The following is a 26,613-nucleotide window of genomic DNA, read 5'->3' as shown; positions in this document are numbered from 1 at the left end:
CAGAAGTCAGAGCAAACATATTTGTTGTGCTTTGCAGAGCAGCCCAGAGCTGTTGTGAAGGAAGTTGTCAAGAAAGTGCGTTTGTGTATATCTAGGACCCCCCCCCCCCCTCTCATCTACTGTCAACCAATCAAACCTCCACTCAATTTGACCTCTGCATGCCTCTGGAGACCCGCAATCGCGTCACACCATCCATACGGCACCTCAGACCACATTTTAGGATAAAGCATGATGATACCGCAGAGATATAATAATGCCGAGGTCAAATCACCTGGGAACTCGGAAAAATACGAGGTCAAATCATGACGTCAGTGATCCTATGGTTGGAAAGTCGGAGATCTAGAAAGTGCCCCTCGTTCACGAGATGGAATTCCGAGTTGGATGACCGTTCAAATCGATTTTTCCCGTCGGAGCTCGTTTTTTCCGAGTTCCCAGTTGTTTCCAATGGACTGAAGTCGGAAGTAGGAGATTTCCGAGTTACCAGTTTTGAACCCCGCATATCTCAAAGACATTTTTCATTAATGTTGACGTTTTTGTTAAGGAAATTTTAGTCACGCAATTTTGCATTTGACTAGGATATTTGGTGCAGTATTTCTCAAGTGACTTGCCTAGTTAAATAAAGGTTAAATAAAAAAAACGAAAAAGGGAATAAATATGGATGAGGGCGATACTTTTCTCTTTGAGACAGCACATCATTGAAGTAGCCCTACTGTTGACCAATCGCCGACGAGGGGGCGTAGACTTCATCGACCGACTTCCGCTTGCCTTGAGAGAAAAAAATGGTGTGCCCGAACTGCTGAAAAAAAACATCCCGAGGTCCCAAAACAAACAAAAACGTCACAAAATGTCATCATAATATATGCAAGAACTGTTCCGTCTGGGAAGCATGCGGACGCCACTAGGCAACAAAAGAGAAAAACAACAACATGAGGAAATATCACATAACAAGAGGGTATAAATAAGCAGTCAAATGAGGCTGGTATTTTGAGGTCAGTCTTACGATAAAGATAATACTTTGTGTTCTGGAAAAGGTATGATGAAGAGAAGAGAGTGAATGCATTGATTATACATTATCTCATTCGGGAGCTGACTGTAAACCAAAGATGAGAACGGACTAGGTTATTGATGAGTTTTTGTTTTGCAATATCTAAGTTCACTGAGTTATGGCAGAGGTTGTTCAGTTTCCACTGTCTAGTTTTGGTCCTGTACTGTTGCTTTGGCTTACAACTTTTTCTACCAAACTTGAGAAGTGTCATCTCTGATAACACTCTGGCTAATTGGATGTAAATGACGTCACGCTTGGGAGAGAATACGCCCCCTTGCTGCAGAGTGCAGATATCCATCCAGCCCCCATCCCTCTGGTCAACAACACAAGCTGCACAGAGAAGCAAAATGGCCGATAGTAAACTAACCGACCTCACAGCGCTTTGCAACCAACAAGAGGTTATGCATGTGTAGTTTACAGCTTAAACTACATTCGTACGAAAGGATATACGTTAATTTAATTTCTCGATTTTTAACATTTCGCCTTTTGGTGATGTTATTTCTTATTCGGTTTAGCCTTGAACTACCGTTAGATTGCTAAACTAGCTTTAGCTAACTAGGTCTGCAAGAATTTCACAAAGTACTTTATGTTTGTGATTCCTGAGGTGAGTAACTAAAACATTATTTCACACGATGTAACGTTAGGTTGTTCATTACAATGTTGTAAAATGTGTGTGCTATTGGGTTTTTTTCTTTCCTTGTTACGTTATAAGCGACAGCTAGCTAACGTCAGTCAGCTAAGTTAGCTATAGAGAACGTCACTGAAGTTTTATCGTAGCTTCTTTGGCCTTGTCAGTCACATCAGTCCAGAAACGACAGTTGATTGAACAGACAAGTCATGCTATGAAGCAATATTATTTAGTGTGTGTGTGTATGTATGAATAATTTTGAGAAACACACTCAATTCAATTAACATTGCCATTAACTATTTTTGATAGGCACGGAATTCTCAGCTAATCAACAGTATCTCTGTAGCCGATATGTATGGATGTTTTTTATTTATTTTGTATTTATTTATTTTTTAAACTATGTATGGAGCTTAGTTATGGGAGCTGGTTAGCAAACCGGCAGCTGTACGTCGTGTTCCCTACTTGACTTTACCTTTGAGCAGCAGTTAACGACGTCAAAGTCGCTCGCACGAAAGCGCTATCTTACAGCTAGTTAGTGTCAATACTATTTTAACAATTTAGTTAGTTAGGTTAACACACATTTGTGTCGTTACGTGACTTGGTTCTCGCGAAGTCCGTTTTTTAAGTCCAACGCCACCGGGTGTCCAGATTGGGGCTACTCTGTACTCGAGCTCGAGGCTGGAAAAGGCCCTGGCAAACGGCAGAGCGATACCCCCAGGCAAGCTTCTGCTAGCTGATTTGTATTAAGTGGCACTAGCTAGCATAATGTAACGTTAGCTATTATTGGAATTGTTTTTATTTAATGCCGCGTATAGATCAGCATAACACAGTATAAATATATATTTTTTTACTCGAACATTAGATTGCTTGCTAGCTAGTTCTTTACCTCTGACAATTTTGAGCGGCTTAACTTGACTGCCGTCCTTAAATTGTATTTACAGATTAGACGACTACTACTACGCAATTTGGACAAGCTCTTGTCCAAATTGCCAAAATGCCTCCCATAGCGCAAACTTGCTTTGTTTCTGTTTCCCATACATGCACTCAAAAGACCACATTTTCAGCTTACTAGCGTTTTCAGTGGAGCGCTTTTGTAAAGCTGAGTCAAACAGGGGGACTAAAACTAAATGCCACCCCGTGATACCTGACCCATCTAGCCAACTAGCTCGCTCTATCCTGCACACACTCACCTTCTCGCCATCTCTACTAGTTCGTTAGGCTTTGACCTACGTGATAATTAAATATTTCTACCAGCAAACGGGTTCTCTTATCTACCAGTCAGGTACTGCCCAGTCTTACATTTCCTCTCTGTTGGTGTGCATGTTTGGAGTTGTAATCGTTTGCTTGAAAAATGAATAATTCAGGGTGGCTACCACACTGTTGCCAAGGTTGTCTGCTTAATACTATAGTTCTGACAACATTAACTAATTGTGGAAGAGTTCATTTTGATAAACTGTTGATAAAACGTTTTTAGGCAAGTCGCAGCAAATGTATGTAACTTGATGTTGATGCTTGTTGCCCAATATCAATGCCCACATCCATTTAAATGTGTCCAGATAGGAGAATCAGGAAAGGGAACAGCAGTTCATGGAAGACAAGAAAAAGAAGAAAGAGGATAAAAAGAAAAGGGAAGCTTCCCAGAAGGTATATAATATCCACTTTTCATCAGGAAATTAGGCCTACATAATTCAGAGTGCTCTGGTATGTTCCTCAAAACAGAATTGTCTGGTGTTTGATCCAGTTTCATGGCCCATTGAAAGTCAGAGCCACACTGTTCTGGCTGTGTTTTAGTTGTAGTCGTGACGGCAATAATGAGTTACTTGGCCTGCGCTCCATAGTTGCTTGTGGTATTTGCGCTTGACATTCATTACAGTAATGTGTGGGCTGTTTCATGGCACTGACGGTCTTCTATACTTTCAGGTGACTGAACAAAAAGTCAAAGGTATGTTTTTTTTGTTGTAGTCCTGTATATACAGTACCAGTCAAAAGTTTGGACACACCTACTCATTCAAGGGTTTTTATTTATTTTTCTAAATTGTAGAATAATTGTGAAGATGTCAAAACTCGGAAATAACTCATGGAATCATGTAGCAATCAGTGTTAAACAAATCAATATAATTTATATTTTAGATTCTTCAAAGTAGCCACCCTTTGCCTTGCTGACAGCTTTGCGCACTCTTGGCATTCTCTCAACCAGCTTCACCTGGAATGCTTTTCCAACAGTCTTGAAGGAGTTCCCACATATGCTGAGCACTTGTTGGCTGCTTTTCCTTCACTCTGCGGCCCAACTCATCCCAATTGGGTCAAGGCCAGGTGATCTGATGCAGCACTCCATCACTCTCTGTCTTGGTCAAATAGCCCTTACACAGCCTGGTGTGTTTTGGGTCATTGTCCTGTTGAAAAACAAAAGAGTCCCACTAAGCGCAAACCAGATGAGATGGCGCATTGCCTTGGTAGCCATGCTGGTTAAGTGTACCTTGAATTCGAAAATAAATCAGTTTCACCAGCAAAGCACCATCACACCACCACCTCCATGCTGCACAGTGGGAACCACACATGTGGAGATCATACGTTCACCTACTCTGCGTCTCATGAAGTCACGTCGGTTGGAACTAAAAATCTCAAATTTGGACTCCAAACCAAAGGACAGATTTCCACCGGTCTAATGTCTATTGCTCTTGTTTCTTGGCCCAAGCAAGTCTCTTCTTCTTATTGGTATCCTTTAGTAGTGTTTTTATATATTTTATTTATTTAACTAGGCAAGTCAGTTAAGAACACATTCTTATTTACAATGACTGCCTAACCCAGATGACGCTGGGCCAATTGTGCGCCGGTTTCTTTGCAGCAATTCGAACATGAAGGCCTGATTCACGCATTCTCCTATTTGGACTGCAATCTGAGGTGCAGTTAACTCTAATGAACTTATTCTCTGCAGCAGAGGTAACTCTGGTGGTCCTCATGAGAGCCAGTTTCATCATAGAGCTTGATGGTTTTTGACTGCACTTAAATGTTCTTAATGTTCTGTATTGACTGACGATGTCTTAAAGTAACGGTGGACTTTCATTTCTGTTTGCTTATTTGAACTGTTCTTGGTCTTTGGTCTTGTTCTTTTACCAAATAGGGCTATCTTCTGTATACCACCCTTACCTTGTCACAACATAACTGATTGGCTCAAATGTATTAAGAAGGAAAGAAATTCCACAAACTAACTTTTAATTAATTGATTCCAGGTCACTACCTCATGAAGCTGGTTGAGAGAATGCCATGATAGCTTTGCGCAAAGTGTGGCTACTTTGAAGAATCTCAAATAGAAACAAAATTAAATTATAATTTTATATGTGAATCCATGTATTTATTTCATAGTTTTGATGTCTTCACTGTTATTCTACAATGTAAAAATAAAGAAAACACCTACTCATTCCAGGGGTTAACTTTTGACTGGTACTGTACATCTGTAACACCCCTTCCTTTCATCAAACAAGATAAGGATGAGCGAGGAAATAGTAACGTTTATATTGTTACATAGCATTAGGATGCATTCCAGCTTTGACTTTATTGACGTGGTTCATTCATTTAATTTTCATTAAGTGCCAGAATCAACCAAGGCCACCTCCACACAGTCACTAGCCACTCCTGGCTCTGTGTCTCCCAGCCCTGGCCCCACTCCACCATCGTCCCCCTGCCCTGCAGCTGGGTTCGCTGTTCCTCCGGGCGGGAACAATGCAAACCGGGCGGCTGTGGCCAACGGACAGCCCCCCACCGGAACTCAGCGCTATATGCCCAGAGAGGTGCCCCCACGATTCCGCTGCCAGCAGGACCACAAAGTGCTTCTGAAGAGAGGCCAGCCACCACTGTCCTGCATGCTGCTGGGGGGAGGCAGCGGTAGGGGAGACACACCCCCTCTTTCACAGGGAGATGCCCCCAATGCAACCACATCTGGATCCACAGGTGGGTCAACATTGAAATGAAAGGATGTGGTTTGGATCTGAAGTTGGCAGCAAAATGAATATTTGTCCAAGTGTAATTAACATGCTGTTTTAACCTTAACCTCTATGGGCTAGGTGGGACGCTAGCGTGCCACCCGTGGTGCACTCCATCAACAGCAGGTGCATTTCAAGAGCGGCAAATTTGAATCCAAATAAATGTCAAAATTAAAAATTTTCAAACATACAACTATTTTACACCCTTTGAAAGATAAACATCTCCTTAATCTAACCACGTTTTACGATTTCAAAAAGGTTTTACGGCGAAAGCATAAATTTAGAGTATGTTAGGACAGTACATTTACAAGAGTTGTGTGTAATGTTTTGTCAAGTCAAAGACAGGGTCACCAAAACCATAAAACCAGCTAAAATGATGCACTAACCTTTTACAATCTCCATCAGATGACACTCCTAGGACATTATGTTAGACAATGCATGCATTTTTTGTTCTATCAAGTTCATATTTATATCCAAAAACAGCGTTTTACTATGGCATTGATGTTGAGGAAATCGTTTCCCTCCAATAACCGGCAGTCAAGTCAGCGTCACAAATTAAATAATTAAAATTAGAAAACATTGGTAAAATATTATATTGTCATTTAAAGAATTATAGATTTACATCTCTTGAACGCAATCAACTTGCCAGATTTAAAAATAACCTTACTGGGAAATCACACTTTGCAATAATCTGAGCACTGCGCCCAGAAAAATACGCGTTGCGATACAGACTAGACGTCATGTTGGGGAGATCTAAAATCGAATACTATGTAAATAATCCATTACCTTTGATTCTCTTCATCAGATGTCACTTCCAGGTATCACAGGTCCATAACGAATGTAGTTTTGTTCAAAAAAGCTCATCATTTATGTCCAAAAATCTCCGTCTTGTTAGCACATGATCTAAGCCAGCCGGACTTCTCGTCATGAACGAGGGGAAAAAATATATTTACGTTCGTTCAAACATGTCAAACGTTGTATAGCATAAATCATTAGGGCCTTTTTAACCAGAACATGAATAATATTCAAGGTGGACGAATGCATACTCTTTTATAACGTATTGGAACGAGGGTACCCAACATGAACTCGCGCGCCAGGTGTCTAATGGGACATCATCGTTCCATGGCTCTTGTTCGGTCAGATCTCCCTCCAGAAGACTCAAAACACTTTGTAAAGGCTGGTGACATCTAGTGGAAGCAATAGGAAGTGCCAAAATATTCCTCAGCCCCTGTGTTTTTCAATGGGATAGGTTTAAAGGTAATACAACACATCAGGTATCCACTTCCTGTCAGAAAATGTCTCAGGGTTTTGCCTGCCAAATGAGTTCTGTTATACTCACAGACACCATTCAAACAGTTTTAGAAACTTTAGAGTGTTTTCTATCCATATATAATAAGTATATGCATATTCTAGTTACTGGGTAGGATTAGTAACCAGATTAAATCGGGTACATTTTTTTTTGTCCAGACGTGCAAATGCTGCCCCCTAGCCCTAACAGGTTAACACGGTCCTCAAGTTAACAAAGTATATTTGCTCATTATCTACAGATCCCAATCTGGGGTCACCTTCTCCTTCACCCCCCCACGCCTCACCCTCATCTTCAGTCGCTGCTTCTTCAACTTATGCAAATTCCACATGGGGGGTGGGCTCTGGCGGCCAGCCCCCTTCTCAGGGCTGGGAGAAGGTGATAGTGGATGGGAGTGACCTTGAAGAGTGGCCCAGCATCGTGGGTGGGGATAGAGTGGTTACTGAGGGAGCAGAGCTGGATGGCCCCAACAACAGCAGTGCCTCACGGACTGACAAATGCACCCAACAGCATCTGAGGGCAGGAGGAGTTGGGAGTTCAGACAGTCCCTCCCCACCCCACTCTTCCCCCTCGTCACTCACTGAATGTGTCCTGTCTGGTGTCGTGTGGGGCTCTTCCAGTCAGCCTGGAATTGGAGTGGCTGCAGCAGCAACAACAGAGGGGCTAGTGCTCAACAATTCCAAAGTCTCCTTTCTTCCTGGGGCTCAGGAGAGCCCTCTTAGTGTGAACAGTGGAATTCCTGGTGCCAACTTCAACCCTAATGCCAACCCTTCAGCCTGGCCTGCCCTTGTGCAGGATGGAACGACAGGGGTTGGTGCAGCTACCACTGAAGCTGTGCCCTCATCCATCACAACATCCTTCTCTGCCAGTACCACCCATACTCATCCACTCTCCTCTGTGAATCAAGCTAGCCATCAGCACCAACTCCATGAAATGCCTGCCAGGGATGGAGCGCATCTCCATGGGGACTGGGGAGGCTTGGGGCTGGAGCTTGGAGAAGGACCAAATCAAGGAGGCAGAGACCTTGTGGACAGTGGGGTTGTTGGAGGGAGCGGGAATCTCTCTGCCTCGTCATCCTCCTCCACAACCTCTTCCTCTTCATGGAGAGCCTTGCCTCCCCCCTCTAACCTCAACACAGGTGCCTCTAAGACTGACGGGTGGGACAGATTAGGGGGAGATGCAGCTCAGGGGGAGGAGGCCAACGTGTGGGGCTTCGGCAGCCAAGGTGAGAAAGCTGGGTTAGCAGTAAATGAGGAATGGGTCAGGGGAAATGTTAGCTCAAATACCCCAGTGGTATCTCAGGGAGCATGGGATGGGGCTACAGAGGAGGGTTGGGGCGGTACACAGGGGTCGACAGGTGTCAGGGGTTCCAGCAACCCAGCTATAGGAAGTAGCGGTGGAGGCGAGAGCAGCAGCAGCAGTGGAGGTAGCGGAGGTGGTGGTGGTGGCGGTGGCATATCCCAGGAGTCTGCCTCACCAACATTTGCTTCTATGACAACAGCTTGGGACAATCAGAAAGGGGTTGATGCTGTGGGGGAATGGGCAGGTCAATGTGGCAGAGGAAGTGGAGGCCCCTCATGCTCCAGTGGAGGAGGGTCCAGGGCTGGGAGTCACAATCGGCACCAGGAGCATTCCCGCCACCGCTCCAGCAACCCACCCCCCAACCCTGAAGTGGCCTTACAAAGCATGCTCAGCGGGTCGGACCTGGATCCCAGGGTGCTGTCCAACACCGGATGGGGGCAGACCCAGGTACAGCAGAATGTGGCCTGGGACCTGGATATAGGAGCAGCCAGTCAAAATGAGGGAAGCAGTTCCCCTGCATTTCCATCCCAAGCCGTTAATTCTACTGGCCGGTCTTCTACTTACCCCGCAAGCAACAGCACAATGACTACTGATCCATCTGCTGGGGCCCACATACCTACTATGAACACTGGTCCTGGCCCTGTACCATCAAAGGGTGGCTGGGATGACGAGTCAAATTGTGCTCCACCATCCAACATGCGGAATTCTGCTGCCTCCAGGACGCCAGTGGAAGATATTGATGGCAGCCAGGGAAAGACGAGTGGAGCCTGGGGTGACGTCGGTACTTCAGAGAGCCATGGCAAAGGCTGGGGCAGTGAGGAGCAGGAGGGGAGAGACCGCAGAGGGGGCGGAGGAAGTAACTGGAGAGATTTTGGAGAACAGGGTGGTGGAAGAGGGGGTGGCTGGGGAGGTGGTCAGGAGGAGAAGGCGACTGCAGGGGGTTGGAAAGAGCTGGGTAGGGAGGGAGGTGGATGGGGACAAAGAGGGGGAGGCAACTGGGTGCAGCGTGAACCCAAGACAGTCAGTGGAGGCTGGGGGGAAGGGAGGGGCAGAGGTGGAGGCAACACGGGCAAGGGATCTTGGGGTAACATAGATGAGGGAGGCCCACAGAGGAGTTGGGGAAGTGGAGGTGACATGGGCGGCAAACCGCACCAGGACTGGTGCATGAAGCCGCATTCAGCACAGATACCAAACAGCCAAGCGGCAACACTGAAAGCCCCAAATCAACAGCAACACCAATCACAGACCCAACAGCCACCAGGAGGCTTGGGCAGGTCAGGAGGTCCTCCCACCCAGAATCAGAACCAAAGCTCGGGCTGGACTGCTGGCCCCATCCCTCAGATCCCCGTTGGGCCTGCTGAGGCTCCTGAGCCCAGCGGGTGGGAGGAGCCCTCCCCTCAGTCCATTAGCCGCAAGATGGAGATTGACGATGGCACTTCAGCCTGGGGCGATCCCACCTGCTACAACAGCAAGAATGTGAACCTGTGGGACAAAAATAGTGCCCCCTCTGGTCCGCCACCGCCACTTCAAGGCCAAACTCAACAGGGACCACCTACATCTGTACAACAGCCACCACCAAGGAGACAGCCTGCGATCCCAGCTAACCATGACTCAAACCCTGGCAATGCACCTGGAATGGGTAAGCTATGCCCGACTTATTCCTTCAAAGGCCAACAACTTGCATTTCTGGGAGATTCTTTAATATGGTCTTCTCTGTATTACCAGGCCCAGGTATGTGGGGAGGGGGTGGCAACCTCGTTGGACAATCTGTGGATAATGGTACCGCTTCCTGGGGGCAGACCTCTGATGCACCATCTGGCTGGGGAGACCCAGATAACTCAAGCAAAGCTGCTGGTTGGGGAAACCCCTCATCTAAATCTGGTAAGACACTTAAAGGAGTTTTCATCGTAAGGCAAATGTGCTGTTGGGTTGTTACTCCTTAGGACATTGCATGACCCCTTTTTGCATGTCCCATAGGCTCAAAGTCAGTGCAAGAGAGCTGGGGCAAAGGAGAGGGCCCAGTTACAGCCTCTCGACACTCCAGTTGGGATGATGAGGAGGACGTTGGTGGAGTTTGGAACAGCACAGGCTCACAGACCAGCAGCAACTACAACTCTGGTGGCTGGGGGCAAGGCCCCGGGGGAAAGAGGGGCAACTTCAAGGTATGTTGTGATTAGGGTCTGCTTGCTCAATTTTGTTTTAATATCCTAATCTGTGGAACTATGAAAGACATCTTTCTGAGGGATTATGTTTAGCTACATTGCATGTTTGTGCGTTTGTTCCCTAAAGGGTGGAGGTGGAGACAACTGGATGAACCCAATGACACGACAATTCCAAAATATGGGACTCATGGTAAGCCCTATTAATTATGTCTCGGAAGAAAGGATGGTGACGATGCATTTTCTGTTGAAGGGTAGTTAGCATAAACGTAACCACATATAACATGGATTTGCATTAGAATACTCATCAAAAGTCCCAATACAAAGTTACACCTCACTTTTCATTTTTTGAGTTATTACATAGAACTGATCAGAATGCTGGAAAAAACATTTGCGGGGTGTTACTTAACCTGTCTGGGAACCTGGGACAGCCAGTGGAATCGCGTCGCGCGAAATACAAATACCTCATAAATGCTATAACTTAAATTTCTCAAACATATGACTATTTTACGCCATTTTATAGATACACCTCTCCTGAATCGAACCACGTTGTCCGATTTCAAAAAGGCTTTACAGCAAAAGCAAAACATTAGATTATGTTAGGAGAGTACCCAGCCAAAAATAATCACACTGACATTTTCAAAGCAACTAGCATGCATCACAAATACCCAAAACACAGCTAAATGCAGCACTAACCTTTGACAATCTTCATCAGATGACACTCCTAGGACATCATGTTACACAATACATGCATTTTTTTGTTCGATAAAGTTCATATTTATATATAAAAACAGCATTTTACATCGGCGCGTGACGTTCAGAACTAGCATACCCCCCGCAAACATCCGGTGAATTTACTAAATTACTCACGATAAACGTTCACAAAAAAACATAACAATTATTTTAAGAATTATAGATACAGAACTCCTCTATGCACTTGATATGTCCGATTTTTAAAATAGCTTTTCGGTGAAAGCACATTTTGCAATATTCTCAGTAGATAGCCCAGCCATCACGGCTAGCCATTTAGACACCGACCAAGTTTAGCCCTGACCAAACTCCGATTTACTATTACAAAAGTTTGATTACCTTTGTTGTCTTCGTCAGAATGCACTCCCAGGACTGGTACTTCAATAACAAATGTTGGTTTGGTCCAAAATAATCCATCGTTATATCCAAATAGCGGCGTTTTGTTCATGCGTTCAAGACACTATCCGAAGTGTAAATAAGGGTCACGAGCATGGCGCAATTCGTGACAAAAGATTTCTAAATATTCCATTACCGTACTTCGAAGCATGTCAACCGCTGTTTAAAATCAATTTTTATGCCATTTTTCTCGTAAAAAAAGCGATAATATTCCGACCGGGAATCTGCGTTTAGGTAAACAGACGAAAGAAAACAAAGCATGGGGTTGACGTGGGCACGCGCCTGAGTCTCACAGTACTGTGACCAGCCACTATCCAAACGCGCTACTTTTTTTCAACCAGAGCCTGCAAAGCCACGATTCAGCTTTTTGCCGCCTTCTGAGAGCCTATGGGAGCCGTAGGAAGTGTCACGTAACAGCAGAGATCCTCTGTAATGGATAGAGATAATCAAGAAGGGCAAGAAATTGTCAGACAGGGCACTTCCTGCATGGAATCTTCTCAGGTTTTGGCCTGCCAAATGAGTTCTGTTATACTCACAGACACCATTCAAACAGTTTTAGAAACTTTGGAGTGTTTTCTATCCAAAGCTAATAATTATATGCATATTCTAGTTTCTGGGCAGGAGTAATAATCAGATTAATCGGGTATGTTTTTTTATCCGGCTGTGAAAATACTGCCCCCTAGCCATAACAGGTTAACATCTCGTGAATGCAACCGCATTGCCAGATTTTAAAAATAACTTTACTGGGAAATCACACTTTGCAATAAACGAGGTGCTATGCTCAGAAAAATAGGCTAAGCGATACAGGTTAGCGCCATCTTGGAACCATCTAAAATCAAATATACTATTGTAAATATTCCCTTACCTTTGATTATCTTCATCAGAAGACACTTCCAGGAATCCCAGGTCCACAACAAATGTAGTTTTGTTCGAAAAAGTTAATAATTTATGTCCCAATAGCTCCTTCTTGTTAGCGCGTTCCGAAGGCTACTCATAATGTACGAGGCGCGTGGGACTTGTCGTCACGAATGTGCAAAAAATATATATTTACGTTCGTTCAAACATGTCAAACGTTGTATAACATAAATCTTTAGGGCCTTTTTCAATCAGAGCTTCAATAATATTCAAGGCGGACGATTGCATTGTCTTACTAAACGTTTCGGAACAAAAGGGTACCCATGGGCGCCTGCGTCATAGTAGTAATGGCCCTCCCCCATGACCAACTTTCCAGGCCTCCCTTTCGGTCAGTTTCTACCGGAGAAGACTCAAACCACTTTGTAAAGACTGTTGACATCTAGTGGAAGCCTTAGGAATGCTAAATGAATCCTAACTCACGGTGTGTTTCATAGGCAAAGTGTTGAAGGTGATTCCACAAATCAGATTTCCACTTCCTGCATGGAATCTTCTCAGGTTTTGGCCTGCCATATGATTTCTGTTATACTCACAGACACCATTCAAACAGTTTTAGAAACTTTAGAGTGTTTTCTACCCAAATCTACTAATTATATGCATATTCTAGTTACTGGGCAGGAGTAGTAACCAGATTAAATCGGGTTCTTTTTTATCCGGCCGTGCAAATACTGCCCCCAAGCCCCAACAGGTTTTAATTTGGAGGACCCGGCAAGCCAGTCTATTCCCAATAATGCAAGCCCTCTGCCTATTGGCTACTTATCTTATTCAAGCCTGACTCAAAATACAACACTGCCCCTTTAAGACAAAAAAGGTCTGTACCTGACTCGTCTTTCAAAGGTGTCTAGAAATGTACAGGTTTTGTTCTCTTGTAGGAAGCAATCACTCCCCTATTACTGACTACAAATGACCTATAACTGGGCTAATAACTTAGTAACTAGCAAAGGAGCTCCCGAGTGGCCCAGCGGTCTAAGGCACTTAATCTCAGTGCAAGAGGCTTCACTACACAGTCCCTGGTTTGAATCCAGGCTGTATCACATCCAGACGTGATTGCGAGTCCCATAGGGGGGTTTGGCCGGGGTAAGCCGTCATTGTTATTAAGCATTTGTTCTTAACTGACTTGCCTAGTTAAATAAAGGATAAAAAAATATGAGCAAAATGTGCACATAGCTACATGCAGCTCTCGCTTTGATCTCAAAACAACCCCATCTACTCATGACCGCTCATGCCGTAAACACAGTCCAGTTCAAAGTAAATGGCACAGATCCATATATGGCAATGGTCTATTTGCATATAGAGCTACTGCAGCTCTGATTTGTTTATGCTGCCCCTGGCTGAGTTGTGAGTGTCAATGCAATAGTATTCTACTCCGATGCGTTCTGCCTACATAAAAATCTCTTGCATAGTTAGTTTTGTTTCGGTATGTTGCATTGAACGTGGATAATATTGCGTTGATTCGATCACAATTACCACAGTAAAGGGAAACGTTGATAGTGTTAACAGGGAAAACTACAACAGTGGTCACCAACCTTTTCTGAGTCAAAATGCAACCTGAGATCTACTGCTCAGAATTTTTTTTTTTACCTGACTTAAAACATAACCTATGCAACATTAACTAGTAAAAACAGTACTGTAGCTATCAGGTTTGTGCAGTAAGCTTTAGGCCCAATACGTTATCACCACATATTTACTTTGCTTGAATTGACCTGCCAAAGCATTTTTGTTTGGGCCATTTTAAAATATTAATTTAAAAAAATTTGAGGTAGGCTATATGATCACACTGGTAGTAGATCCATTGTTGTATTACTTGTGAGACATAGCTGCGTGAGCGTACATTTAAATAATTAGCTTTTTATTTTTCTGTTCTTATGGGGTCGGCATTTGATGGTCAGTCTCAGCGGAGGGAGGTAGCAGCATACAGCCTCTTAACATCCCTCCGTTCTCCCTTTCCTCCACTGACCAAAAAAGGAGTCTTCTAGCTGATGACACCGCATTATTGCACAAATTAATGTTACTCCTATGAACAGAGAAAGTGAAATATTCCTCTATTAAAACGACCCAAGCCGCTAATAATAACGCAAGTCTATATATACTTTCCTACTCATTCGTTACTGCTGCAGTGCATGTTGTAGCACTGAGTGGAAATGGGAAGAATGCTAATTTTATGGCTTTTAAAAGTATTGAATACAAAGTGTTGACAGCGCTGAGTTAAACTTGAACCCACTCATAAAAAAAATTATATCTTTGCTGTATTCGTTGGGTCTCGTCATGGTTTTGAAAACTCGGTATCAACTTTGCTGTAGCTTCCTGTTATACCTGCTACGTTACTGCAGACACGGTTATATGAGCCACCCGATTGGCCAGTGGTAGACCTATAGTGCACTTGATTTGCTCTCTGGGCCCACCAGGAAGGCAGAGATTTTGCCTTAAGACAAATAAAACGGTTAAAAATGGCAACAGTTCTCCTACCTGGCGCACAGGGCAGCTGAATCAGGGTGCGCTTTCCGGCAACAGTGGTAAAAATAGGAACACAATGCTTTATCGTTAGGTTTTAATTTGGCCATCGACTAGCAATGCCTACACGATTAACCGGTCGATCATGATTGACCAGTTGGTGACCACTCAACTTTCTAGAGCAGTGAAGTTCAATCTTGTGCATCTCTCTGTGGGCTGATATTTCTGCGCGGCAGTCCCGGGGATCTGTGTGGCATGCGTGCAGCTTAGAGGGAACATTTTGTTAGCGCTGTTTGAGTCAGCCAGTTGCTGTCAACACCTATCTTACAGCTACATTAAAGTAAACCAAAGTTTTGGAAATACATAATGACATCTAACTAGTTATCAAATAATGTTAACTGCATATACTGGTGTCTTAGCAAGCCAGCTAATTTTGTTATTTTTGCATGCCAGAACTTGACCCAAATAAGGCCACCAGTTGGGGAACCCTGAAATAGAGCCTGCAGTCTTCACAAATAACGCTCGGCACACCTGGTTTCATTCCGAATCCTGCCTTCCACTGGTTTACTAAGCCATCGAAGTCCTAAGGGGTGAAATGAGCACTGCATACAGTAGATGTGCGCACGGTTCCCATACTCCACCAAACACACAGGAGTAGAGGTGTTGCAGTTTTTTGCATGAATTTATATGGTTTATTATTTGTGGATGCACATAGTGTCTCACCATGATTTGGAATGTAATTACATGCTAGCATGGCTAGTAGCTAACGTTAGCCAACTGGAACTGGCTAAGTAGCATCAGTTCTCAAGATGTTGAGAAATGGATAGTTCTGAAGATATCCTTAAGTTAATAAATGCTAAAACATAAGTGTTTGTAGTGATGGTTAACCAGATCGTGACAACTAAGTTACTAAGTCTTTGATCACACTTACTTTGAGTAAGAACAAGCGTCCTACTCTTTTTAATAGGGCGAGGACTTGAGTCTTGATAAAAAATTGGAAGGAGATAAGAGAGGGATGAATGACTACAGCGGTGAAATGCGGAGAGGAGGAAGAGGTGGAGGCGGCTACCGTATGCCCAGTTCCAAAGACATGGGTCCTGGAGACATGGGGCCTTACAGTGACAAGGTAAGAGTCATACTCCTGTCAAAAGGGTTCAAGGTGTACTTGAAGCTATGCTAAACAATGTTTGCATGAGCCGTCGATTGGCCTAGGTGAAGGAGGCTAGATATGTTGACGCTATCATTAGCTAGCCAGCTAACATCAGCTAGCTTTTTTTGTCAACTAACTTTATAGATATTTTCCTTTTTAGCAGCTCTCACTTTTCCTTTTTATAATTTCATATTTAACTACTTTTCTGTATATCCATCGTTCCAGATGGGTGGTCATGGTTTATTTGGTGGCAGCGGTGGGAATCCTCAGTCTCGGGGAATGCACCAGCCTGGGATGCATCCCATGAACCCCTCCCAAGGGTTACGTGGACAAGTCCCTCATCAGTTCTTGTCTGCGCAGGTACGTTACCTGTGTTGAATCTCATGAATATTAGTGTTTATTTAGAAAGTTGTTCCACGTTGGGTATGAGCAGGTGCTCTAGCATTCAATAACATATTTTCTATCTTGTCTTTAGATTACCATTTTGGAATATTGGCCATGTTGTATAACAAAACTCTACATTCTATATCCAAGAGAGCATTTTTCTTTCTCCAGTGTCCACAGTGCTAATACACATGGTGATGCTTCATTTTTATTTTATTTTACCTCACAGGTGCCGGGCCCCATGCTAAAGCAGATACCCTCTCCTGGCAGCAGTGTTGGAGGAGTCGGAGGAGGGGTGTTCCCACCTCAGCTCTCCCCACAGCAACTTGCAGTACTTAGTAACATTTACCCCCATGTGCAGCAGTTCCACCTGGTAAATATCGTCTCTGCCTCGAAGTTGTGGTTCAGGCCGTCTGAACCATTCATCACAGTTTTCAAATTTGCTCAGTAATTCTAATAATCTTGTATTGATTGGATATCAAGTATATCAAGTAATTGCCACAGTAAAACTGCTACTATACTGGCTCCCTCAGTGGAATCGAATAGTAAAACTACTTTGTGCCTGCCAACTCCATACCCCCCCAGGCTTGTCAGCTCCTTCTGCAGCAGCAACAGCAGCAGCAGCTCCTGCAGAACCAGAGGAAGTTGCCCCAGTCTATACGCCAGCAGCCTGATCCACAGCAGGTACTGAACGTCCCATAGTAGTGTAGTGCCTTATCACTATAGCAGTCCAGACTAATTTAAATATTAGATGCAATAGTTGTTCTAGACTTTCGGCATGTAGTAGCTTTCTAGCCAGCTTGTCTTTAGTCTCTTGATGCAATGTTTGGTTTATGTACATAGTTTTCAATCTTTTCTCTTACCCCATGTCTCCATAGCTGGCTAGAATCATGGCTATTCTGCAACAACAGAGACAGCAACAACAGGGAGTGGTAGGCGGAGGCAGTGGGAGCTCCAAACTGTCCCCATCTCTTGGAGGGGCACCAAAACAGCCGTTGGCAGACTCGATGCCCCACCCTGGTATGGGTGGGCCCTTGTCAGATCTTCATGCCAAAACACAGGGGATGTACTCTGGTAAGTTGCTTAGGTTTGGTCTTTGTTATTATCTCTAACACATCTCAGTCCAATCTGTCAGTTTAGAGCAGTCTACTCAGTATGACGTCAAAGGCAAACCATTACTAAATCATATCCAACTAATTTGTGTAAACAGTAGCTCGTATATCACCGTTGCCATGACGAAAGTCTTTCATTTAAATCCCCTAGCAGCTATTCCGTGATGTTTGATTTCAGGGGGATTACGCTGGCCCAAGTTTTATCAACACAGCCATCATATTTGCTCATGACTGCACCATCTGACCATGTTTTTCCCGGTATCTCAGGGCTTGCTCCTGGAGGCAACCTGTCTGGGCTGGAGCTGGGCTCCATGGTGGGGGGGGTGAAGGATGGAGGAGGGCAGCAGTCCCGCTTCAAATGGATGATGGAGGGTCACTCTCCGGCCCCCTCTCCCCCAGATACAGCCCATCACAAGAATGGTGAGTCATTAAAATCCAATGTCTAGCAAATGACATGAATAATCATACCAATATAAAGCCATAAAAGGAAATGCCATGTCAAACTGACAAATTATTTGTATATCTGTTTTTGTCGTGTGCTATTGCAGGTCCTTTACCCATGGCCATGAAAGTTCGAGAGGGCTCCCCATATTCACAGTATGAGTTGCTCGGGGTTGATGATTTGGGAATGCCCCCTCAGGGCCCTTCTGACAGCTGGCACCGTACCCCTGGAAGCAAGATGGGCACCATGACTGGGACATCCAGCTGGCCCCCAGGTAAGTTGCTTTCAGTACCCCAAGTGCCTAATGCACAATTTTGAAATGGACATATGAAACATTGCAGTTCCAAAAAATGTCTATTGCCAAGCTCAGTAGTCGTTTCTGTGGTGACAGAGTTCCAGCCTGGAGTGCCCTGGAAAGGCATCCAGAGTGCCGACCCGGAGTCTGACCCTTACATGACCCCTGGCAGTGTTCTGGGCTCCCATGGACCCTCCAGCCTCAGTGACTCTGACCACCAGTTACTGCGAGACAACACAGGTACTCACTGTTTAATCACTGCTTTTGTATAGGTTTAATCTCATTCAATACTTATTGGCACACCTTGGGCTGTTGCCGTGACCGTATTACTGCTACACTGGCGGTCACGAAGGCAGTCAAACTGCCTGGTGGGAAAAGCATCCTCCATTCGATATTTAAGTGCATAGATGACATTAAAAAAATCCCGCTGCCCCTGTTTTGGTACAGGTGCACGACAGTGGTCTGTTCTAAATCAAAACAAATTTCACAAATATATATTATTTGGTACATGTAAAGACAAGATTAAATCAAGAATAGTCTGATGGGTGACAAGTAGGGTTGCAAAGGGTTGGTAAATGTCTGGAAATTTACCATGGGAAGTTGAGCCCTGGAATTTGGGAAATTTTGCTTAAATTCATCAAAAAAAGTTAGCTTAAACAGTGAACCATTTTTTGTAGGTTACATTTAAGGCAATTCTAGGTCTTGTGGCATATTTTGGTTAAACTATCCCCAATTCAATGGAATTGCAACCCTCTGCATGCACATTCTTCCATGTGCAGTGCATTCTTCCATTACATGTACAGCTGATTCTCAAGATCTTGCACACTAATGAGATGCTGTTGAGCCCACACTACTACACTGTCTGAGCCAAGGACTACATGCTTTCTGGTAAGTTTTGATTACAATACTGGATGGGGTGAATATATTTTCTGACATACATGTTTTTTTGTAAATAGTAGCCTACAGAAACAAGTTTAAATCATTTCTAACTTGTTAACAATTTCTGCTAGTTAGTTTTTTCTACCATGTGGGTTTTAGTTTGCTTGAGCCTGCTAACTGAGGAGTGTTAATTCACCTGTTTCCATACATGTTTTATTTTTTTGTTAAACATTTATCTTAGGAAGGAGTTGTTTAATCTAACTGCTTAACTATTTATCTGTACATGGAATTGTATTTTTTTTTAACATTTTGTTTTCTTATCTTTACAGGAAAATTCCACGGGCACTATCTCATGTGTGGAGACATTTCACTACAACTAATGTAGAAGGAAAAGCTGTGTACATTTGCAAGTACTGTGCCAAATCATATGTGAAGAATGCAACAAAGATGCAGAATCATCTGGCCAAGTGCACAAAGTTCCCTCAGCGCTCACAACAAGCAACCTCTGACAAAAGTACCTCTACTTCATTTCGAGATGAAAATGATGAATCGGATACCTTATCGATAGCAACAGCTCATGGTCCTCCTGGAATCAGAAGATTTTTGACTCAATGGAGGAACGTAGTCGGAGAAATGCTGATGAATGTCTTGCTTGAGCTGTGTATGCAACTGGTTCACCTCTGATGCTCACAGGCAATGTGTATTTGAAGAGATTTCTGAATGTTCTTCACCCAGCATGCACCTCTCCAACCAGACATGCTTTATCTACTCATTTTCTGGATGCAGAGTTCAAGTGAAGGTCAAGCAAATCATAGAGAAAGCAGACTGTATTGCAATCATCTCTGATGGGTGGTCGACTGTTCGTGGGCATGGAATAATTAACTACGTCATCGCCACCTCTCAATCAGTATTCTGGGGCAACACACACCAAGGGGCAACACACACCGATCTCTACATTGCAGATGAGCTGAAGGCAGTCATCAATGACCTTGGACCACAGAAGGTATTTGCACTGGTGACAGACAATGCTGCAAGCATGAAGGCTGCTTGGTCTAAAGTGGAGAAGTCCTACCCTCACATCACACACATTGGCTGTGCTGCTCATACATTGAATCTGCTCCTCAAGGACATCATGGCACTGAAAACAATGGATACACTCTACAAGAGAGAGAAACTAAGAAACAACTGCTTACATACCGCGTCATTTGGAAACGAATCCTCCTGGATGATGTTTTTTGGGAGAGTGGTAAGCAGCCTGAAACTCCTGAAACCTATAGCAGTAGCCATTGCACGGATTGAGGGAGACAATGCCATCCTGTCTGACGTTGAGACTCTGCGTGCAGATGTATGAGAAGAAATGGCTACTGCCCTGCCCACTTCACTGTTTCTCCAAGCAGAGGAAACTGCAGTTCTGAAATGGATCAAAAAGTGTTAAGACTTCTGCCAGAAGCCCATACACACTGCAGTGTACATGTTGGAGCCCAAGTATGCTGGCAAGAGCATTGTCTGGTGCAGAGATCAACAAGGCCTATGGTGTCATCACTACCGTGTCTCGCCTCCTTGGCCTGGAGGGAGGACAAGGTTCTTGGCAGTCTGGTGAAGTACACTTCCATGCAAGGGCTTTGGGATGGAGATGCAATATGGCAGTCGTGCCAACATATCTCATCAGCCACCTGGTGGAAGGGACTTTGTGGATCTGAGGCTCTTTTTCATGTTGCCTCCATCATCCTCCAAATCCCACCAACATCAGCCGCCTCAGCGCAACTGGTCCTTGATTGGGAACACACACCAAAGCACGCAACAGGCTGACCAATACAAGGGTTGAAAAATTGGTGGCCATGTGGGCAAATTTGAGGCTTTTTGAGCCTGACAATGAGCCATCCTCAACAAGGTTGGAAAGTGACAGTGAGGCCTCAGTCTGATGTTCAAGAGGTGGTGGACATTGAGGATGTCCAGGGAGAAGACATGGAAGCCTCTGAGGAAGACAACCAATGCTTTAGTTTCTAGACTATATCATTTTACAGATGTATGTTGAAAATGTTTTTGGGAGATGCGATGGATCATTCAATTCCCTTTTTGTTGTTCATCCCATGTGAAGAGTCAATTCATTGAATTAAACTTCAACTTGTAACAAATGTTTTTTTCTATTGGAAGGATTTAATCATTTGCAATTGTCTACTTATAAGGTAAAATGTTTGTTTCTGTCAACATATGATATGGTAAATATATCCAATGCAAAAAATATACATTTAAATGGTATTAATATTAATTTGCATATATTCCCCAAAATGTGCAACCCTTGTGGCAATATTAGCCTGTCACTTGTGAATGATAAATGATATTTGTGAAAATGTTTTAATGTTTGTATCACAACTAAAATGGCCAAATAACTTCTTAAAATTAAGCACATTCATCAGTTTTATAAGGGGTGTAGAGCCTTAATAGCATACATGAGCAGCGAGTGAGTTTCAAGTTTGGGGAAGATAAGTTTCACCCTAAAAATGCACCTTTTTTATAATAAAAGCATTACATGCATAATTGCACTCACGGTGACTTTTAATAATGGTGTTTTCCACTAATGGAACATGTGCGCTTATAGCCTACTACCATGTGCGCATTGCTGTGCTTATAATGTGAAGAAATAGCCTAATCGTTTATCAACATTTTTAAGCTAAACCTTCTGATCTGTTGCGTCAGCCACATTGTGTAAAAAAAGTTTTGATATTGGTGGTTGTATTAATTTGGGATCTGTTGCATCCCACAACTGGGGATGCAACAGCACAGGTAGCGGAATTCTCTAATATGAACAACTTAAGGTCTAGTCCAATAGTTGAGACTGAGCTGCTAACCAAAGCTCTGTAAATTGATAATTTATTGAAAATAGCTATGTTTCCCTTGTGTTCTGGGGAACACCACAATCCTGGCGGAGTTTGTGAGTGAGGAGGAAGTGGCTTGCTATTTCGCACATTCCCAGGTTAGAGGTGCGGAGGGGGGCAGCCCAGGCACAGGGGCGGCCCAGGGCTCGTCAGGAATGTGCACAGCGGTGGCTTGTAGGCTGTGTGTGGAAGCCAGGAGATGCTAAATGTGTTTGTTAATTAACGGTCAATTACTGTGAGACCGACAGTTACTTGATTGTAAGTCACCAGCTGACAAAGTTTCATGACTGTCACAGCCCTAGGCACACCATATGTTGTATTGCAGTATTTCTTGAGCGCATCCCATCTCTGTTGCAGGGCCAAACCCCTCCCTCAACACCTTGCTGCCTTCACCAGGTGCCTGGCCCTACAGTGCCTCAGACAGCCCCCTTGGCAATGCACACAGCACAGGTAGTGACATTCTCTAATATATGAACAACTTTAAAGTCTAATATTTAAGAGAATGAGCTGCTAACCAACGCTCTGTAAATTGATGATATATTGAAATGATCTATGATCTTGGTCATGTGTTTAAAGTTGTGCTTGTTTTCTCAGCAAAGTACTCGGAGTACAAACCCAGCTGGCCCCCAGAGCCCATCGGACACAATAAGCCGTGGAAGACCAGTCGCGTCAGTTCCCAGCTGCCACGCCCCCCTCCTGGACTGACCAGTCAGAAACAGGCCTCGACATCCCCATGGGGCAGCGGAGCCCCGCGTTTGGCCAGGGGCTGGGGAGAGGGCGGGGGCAGTCAGGATTCAAGATTTGGGACAGGTAATATTATATATCTGGATCAACCCTGTAGTGATTAACTGTTTACTGGCCAACTTCATACGAAACCATTTATAGCTGTTGGGTTTTCAGAACTCATTGTAGTAAGATATTTATTAGATACCGGCTTTACAACAGAAAAAAGATTGAAAGGCTATCCTTTGTTTCTGACTGCCCTCTTTCTCTCCTCCGTAGGCTCAGCGTGGAGTGATGGTGTGGCCTCCAGAGGCAGCTGCTGGCTATTGCTCAGCAACCTCACCCCTCAGGTACAGACGGAGAGAATTGATTAAGATGTTGGCACTAGCACCAATGAGCAGAAGGATGGGGGGGGCTAGGGATTATGTTGTGGGTGATTTGGAATTTTATGTTTTCTGACCCATCATCGAAGTGGAATTTATCACAGCTGTTAAATAAAATGGCCATTGAGAGGGGTGGGTGTGAATTTCTTGTTCATCAGCATTCTCCTTCGGTGTATTCTATGCAAATGAGCCGGTGTCATGCGTGACCCAAGTGTAATTGGATTGTGAGGTTGGCTGATCCATTGAATCAATTAAGGATTGCATGAATGGCGTTGGCATGAAAGGGCTGCTAAGGGAAAAACAGAATGGGGAAATGTTTAATTCTACTGCCCGCCCTTTTACAGTCTCACACTTGCCCACCACAGACACACGGGTATCCCACTACGTTTTCTGTTCCCCTACAGATCGACGGTTCCACACTACGGACTATCTGTATGCAGCACGGCCCCCTGCTGACCTTTCACCTCGGCCTGACCCAGGGCAGCGCCCTGATTCGCTACAGCACACGTCAGGAAGCAGCCAAGGCTCAGGGTGCACTGCACATGTAGGCTACTACCCCTCTACACACTAACAAACACCGGGCTGCTGCCTAGTGTAATGCCAAACGCCTGTAATGAAAGATTTACAAATTTGCCCTAATGTTAGCTCCATGCAGCATGTTTTAAAAAGCAGTAATTGCTCGATTTATTTCATTGCAATGATTAATATATTTTATTGCAATCTTGAGCATTTTTTTTTTTTTCATTTACGCACACAGAGCTTTCTTTTTAAAACAAGACTTCAGATTATAATGCTGAATCAGAGCCTGATGACCATTCAGTTAGTAAATGTTCTACTTCCTGTTTTACTAAAGGACACTGCCCTATTTTGTTTTCTCCAGGTGTGTTCTGGGGAACACCACAATCCTGGCGGAGTTTGTGAGTGAGGAGGAAGTGGCTCGCTATTTTGCACATTCCCAGGTTGGAGGTGCGGAGGGGGCCAGCCCAGCGGCAGGGGCAGCCCAGGGCTCGTCAGGAACGCGCACAGCCATGGGCAACAGCGGCGGGGGCTCCCCGGGGAGTGAACGAGCAGCAATAGGAGCAGGAAACAGCGGGGCAGGAGGGGTTCTGGGTAGTGTGGGGCCTTCCGGCTGGCAAACTTTGGATGGTACGGGCAGCTCTCCAGAGGCCACCTCAGCCCAAGGTCCTGGGCTTGGTATTTTTGCTCAGTGGAGCGCCAACGGGGCTGGGAAAGGGGTGGGACGGGTAGAGGCAGGGAGGTCTGGGCTCTGGGGTGGTGTGACCCCAGGTTACTCCAGCAGCAGCTTGTGGGGTGCACCCCAAATGGAGGACAGGCACCAAATGGGCAGCCCAGCTGCCCTGTTGCCTGGTGACCTGCTGGGAGGAGGGGCTGACTCCATCTGACACCTTCACATAAGTATATATTTAGACACACTGACATGACATACACTGGGAAACACACACAAATACATATATAAATGACTAAATATAACCACGTAAACACACAAGCAGAAATGTGAGACATGCTTACACACATTCTCATGGCCAGACTTAAGCTATTATATAAACAAATGCAGGGACTGTTAGATGTGTAAGGCCTTTTTCCACAGATGAAGATTTCAACTGCTAGACTTGAACCTGAAGTTAAAGTCTGTCGGTCTGAGAGACTGGCTGGATTGCATTGTGCTTAGTAGGTGATTTGATGACAGACTTACATACACATGCACACACCAAATACAAACTAGCCTTCGGACAGATGGGCACTGTAACAGCATTACTCGCGTCATATAGGAAAACTACGTGATGCAGGACAACCTGCAGTTTCCATTCATGTCCCTTATGGAGACTGAATCAAAACACGTGCAAACACACTGCTCTGATTGATGACAGAACTGTATCTTATTGTGTATGTTAGTTTCTGTTTTGTATGGTGGTTTTTATTTTGAACAGTGGAATACTGAAATGTAATTGTTCCTTTCAAATGCTGACCTCCTACTGTTGTTTTTCTCTCAATCACGTTTGTTACTGTTACTATGATAATTGTTGAAACTCTGGCAGTATGAGGCAACATTGCATTTCTCAGAGAGTGGGATACTGTGTGTGGAATACTCAGTGTGTGTATGAGTGAGAATGAGACCAAGTGATAAACCCCTGTGTGAATGTGAGGATAATGTAGTGTGCATGTTACTGCCTGTCATGATTAGTGTGCGAGGCTGCTTACAGAAGGTCTAAAAATATGTTTTGAGTGCATTCGGTATACTGCTGACTGTTCAAGAACATTGGCACTAATGCTTTTTTTTTCTTAATTTAATATTTTTTTTGCAGACTGTCTTTTTTATTGTCCGAACTGCAATAATAAAAATAAAAATTTTAATGACAAAGAGCTGAAGGCATATGTATTGAAAAAAGGACATGCCAAATCTTATCAAACTGTGGAGTGGTGGGGGGTTGTTTACAAGACACAGAAAAGAGTTACCGTGCGTTTATATGTTTTGTTGTGTATCGTTTTAAATTAAGACAGGCTTTAACACTCCTGTTCAGTGTTTCGTTTTGAGATTTTACAAAGAAATTTATTTAAACAAAAAGAACAAGATTAAAAATAAAGATGAAAGTATTGGCTTCTACTTGTCTTGTGGTCATTGAGAATTGTCCATCTATACAGAATGGCCTCTTATCCTCAGGTGTCCCAACACCGTTCACACACGGGTTCCTGTGTCCACGTCACATGCACTCAAATAATCCGGTGTCCATCTGCTCTGCCATCTTAACCAATCCTATTTACTGTACAAGCCACAGCCTGTAAGAAGCATGCGCTTCTCCAGCGATCTATCATTTGCGGTGCAATTAGTATGACAGTATTGAGTATTAAATCCTGTATGTGAAAAACCAGAGATGGGCCACTTTGGTGGGTGTGGGGGCCACAAAAAATCTGAACTCGTGGGTTGCGGGACTGAATACCGACATCCATAGCCACACATGCAGTCATTTTAGAACATTTCCTGCAATTCTACTAATTTTGCCATAGGGTGGAGAGAAATGTTTGTAGTTTTGAATATGAGTGAGAGTGATTAACAAAATCAATGGGGAACCCCCGGTCGGTAATTTGACCATGATTACTAGAAGTTTAGATGGCTGGCTAGACTAATTTACCAATCTAAAAAATGTTAGCTGATTAATTGGGCTAATTGAGTGACTGACGTAACAAGAAAAAACTGTTGATGCACAAGCAAATTTTGAAATTTCACCTTGTGTTCTACTATTCTGACTTTCAACACCAAATTGAGACCCCAACTGAGTTCCACGAAAGGGGGGGCTGCCAGTTGCCCATCACTGTGCAAAACCATCAGGGTCCAGAGGTACTTTATGGGGACCTCCGCTGTTATTTCACTTCTACTGCTTGTGTCCAAACTCCACGGTGCAGGACTATGGAGAACCCTTTGG

The 26,613-nt window shown here is 44.1% G+C and overlaps 1 protein-coding gene across 3 annotated transcripts; it reads left to right on the top strand.

The window, feature by feature from the left end:
- Window positions 1-865: 865 nt before the first annotated feature.
- LOC106607147 (trinucleotide repeat-containing gene 6B protein) lies at window positions 866-25,796 on the top strand. 3 transcript variants are annotated; one of them, XM_014203778.2, is made up of 21 exons: window positions 866-989; window positions 3,230-3,317; window positions 3,594-3,615; window positions 5,262-5,621; window positions 7,201-9,900; window positions 9,987-10,142; window positions 10,239-10,423; window positions 10,551-10,613; window positions 15,897-16,055; window positions 16,305-16,439; window positions 16,693-16,836; window positions 17,049-17,147; window positions 17,342-17,537; window positions 17,843-17,995; window positions 18,124-18,291; window positions 18,409-18,552; window positions 22,425-22,517; window positions 22,662-22,877; window positions 23,070-23,140; window positions 23,578-23,717; window positions 24,054-25,796. In XM_014203778.2, exons 2-21 carry the CDS (start codon window positions 3,261-3,263, stop codon window positions 24,574-24,576), a joined length of 5,784 nt encoding a protein of 1,927 aa, XP_014059253.1. In that variant the 5' UTR covers window positions 866-989; window positions 3,230-3,260; the 3' UTR covers window positions 24,577-25,796. The 3 variants fall into 3 exon arrangements, with proteins under 3 accessions (XP_014059253.1, XP_014059252.1, XP_045576386.1); XM_014203777.2 differs by lacking the exon at window positions 866-989 and adding an exon at window positions 1,225-1,649; XM_045720430.1 differs by lacking the exon at window positions 866-989 and adding an exon at window positions 2,501-2,955.
- The last annotated feature ends 817 nt before the right edge of the window (window positions 25,797-26,613 follow it).

This window comes from Salmo salar, chromosome ssa06 (genome assembly GCF_905237065.1).
Source record: "Salmo salar chromosome ssa06, Ssal_v3.1, whole genome shotgun sequence".
Taxonomy (NCBI): Eukaryota; Metazoa; Chordata; class Actinopteri; order Salmoniformes; family Salmonidae; genus Salmo; species Salmo salar.
This window is presented reverse-complemented; position numbering and strand designations above follow the sequence as displayed.

Coding starts and splice junctions, on each gene's coding strand:
- LOC106607147 (XM_014203778.2), top strand. CDS start 3,261: ATGGAAGACAAGAAAAAGAAGAAAGAGGATAAAAAGAAAAGGGAAGCT. Junction 17,148..17,341: donor AGCAGCCTGATCCACAGCAG/GTACTGAACGTC, acceptor ATGTCTCCATAG/CTGGCTAGAATCATGGCTAT. Junction 17,538..17,842: donor AACACAGGGGATGTACTCTG/GTAAGTTGCTTA, acceptor CCGGTATCTCAG/GGCTTGCTCCTGGAGGCAAC.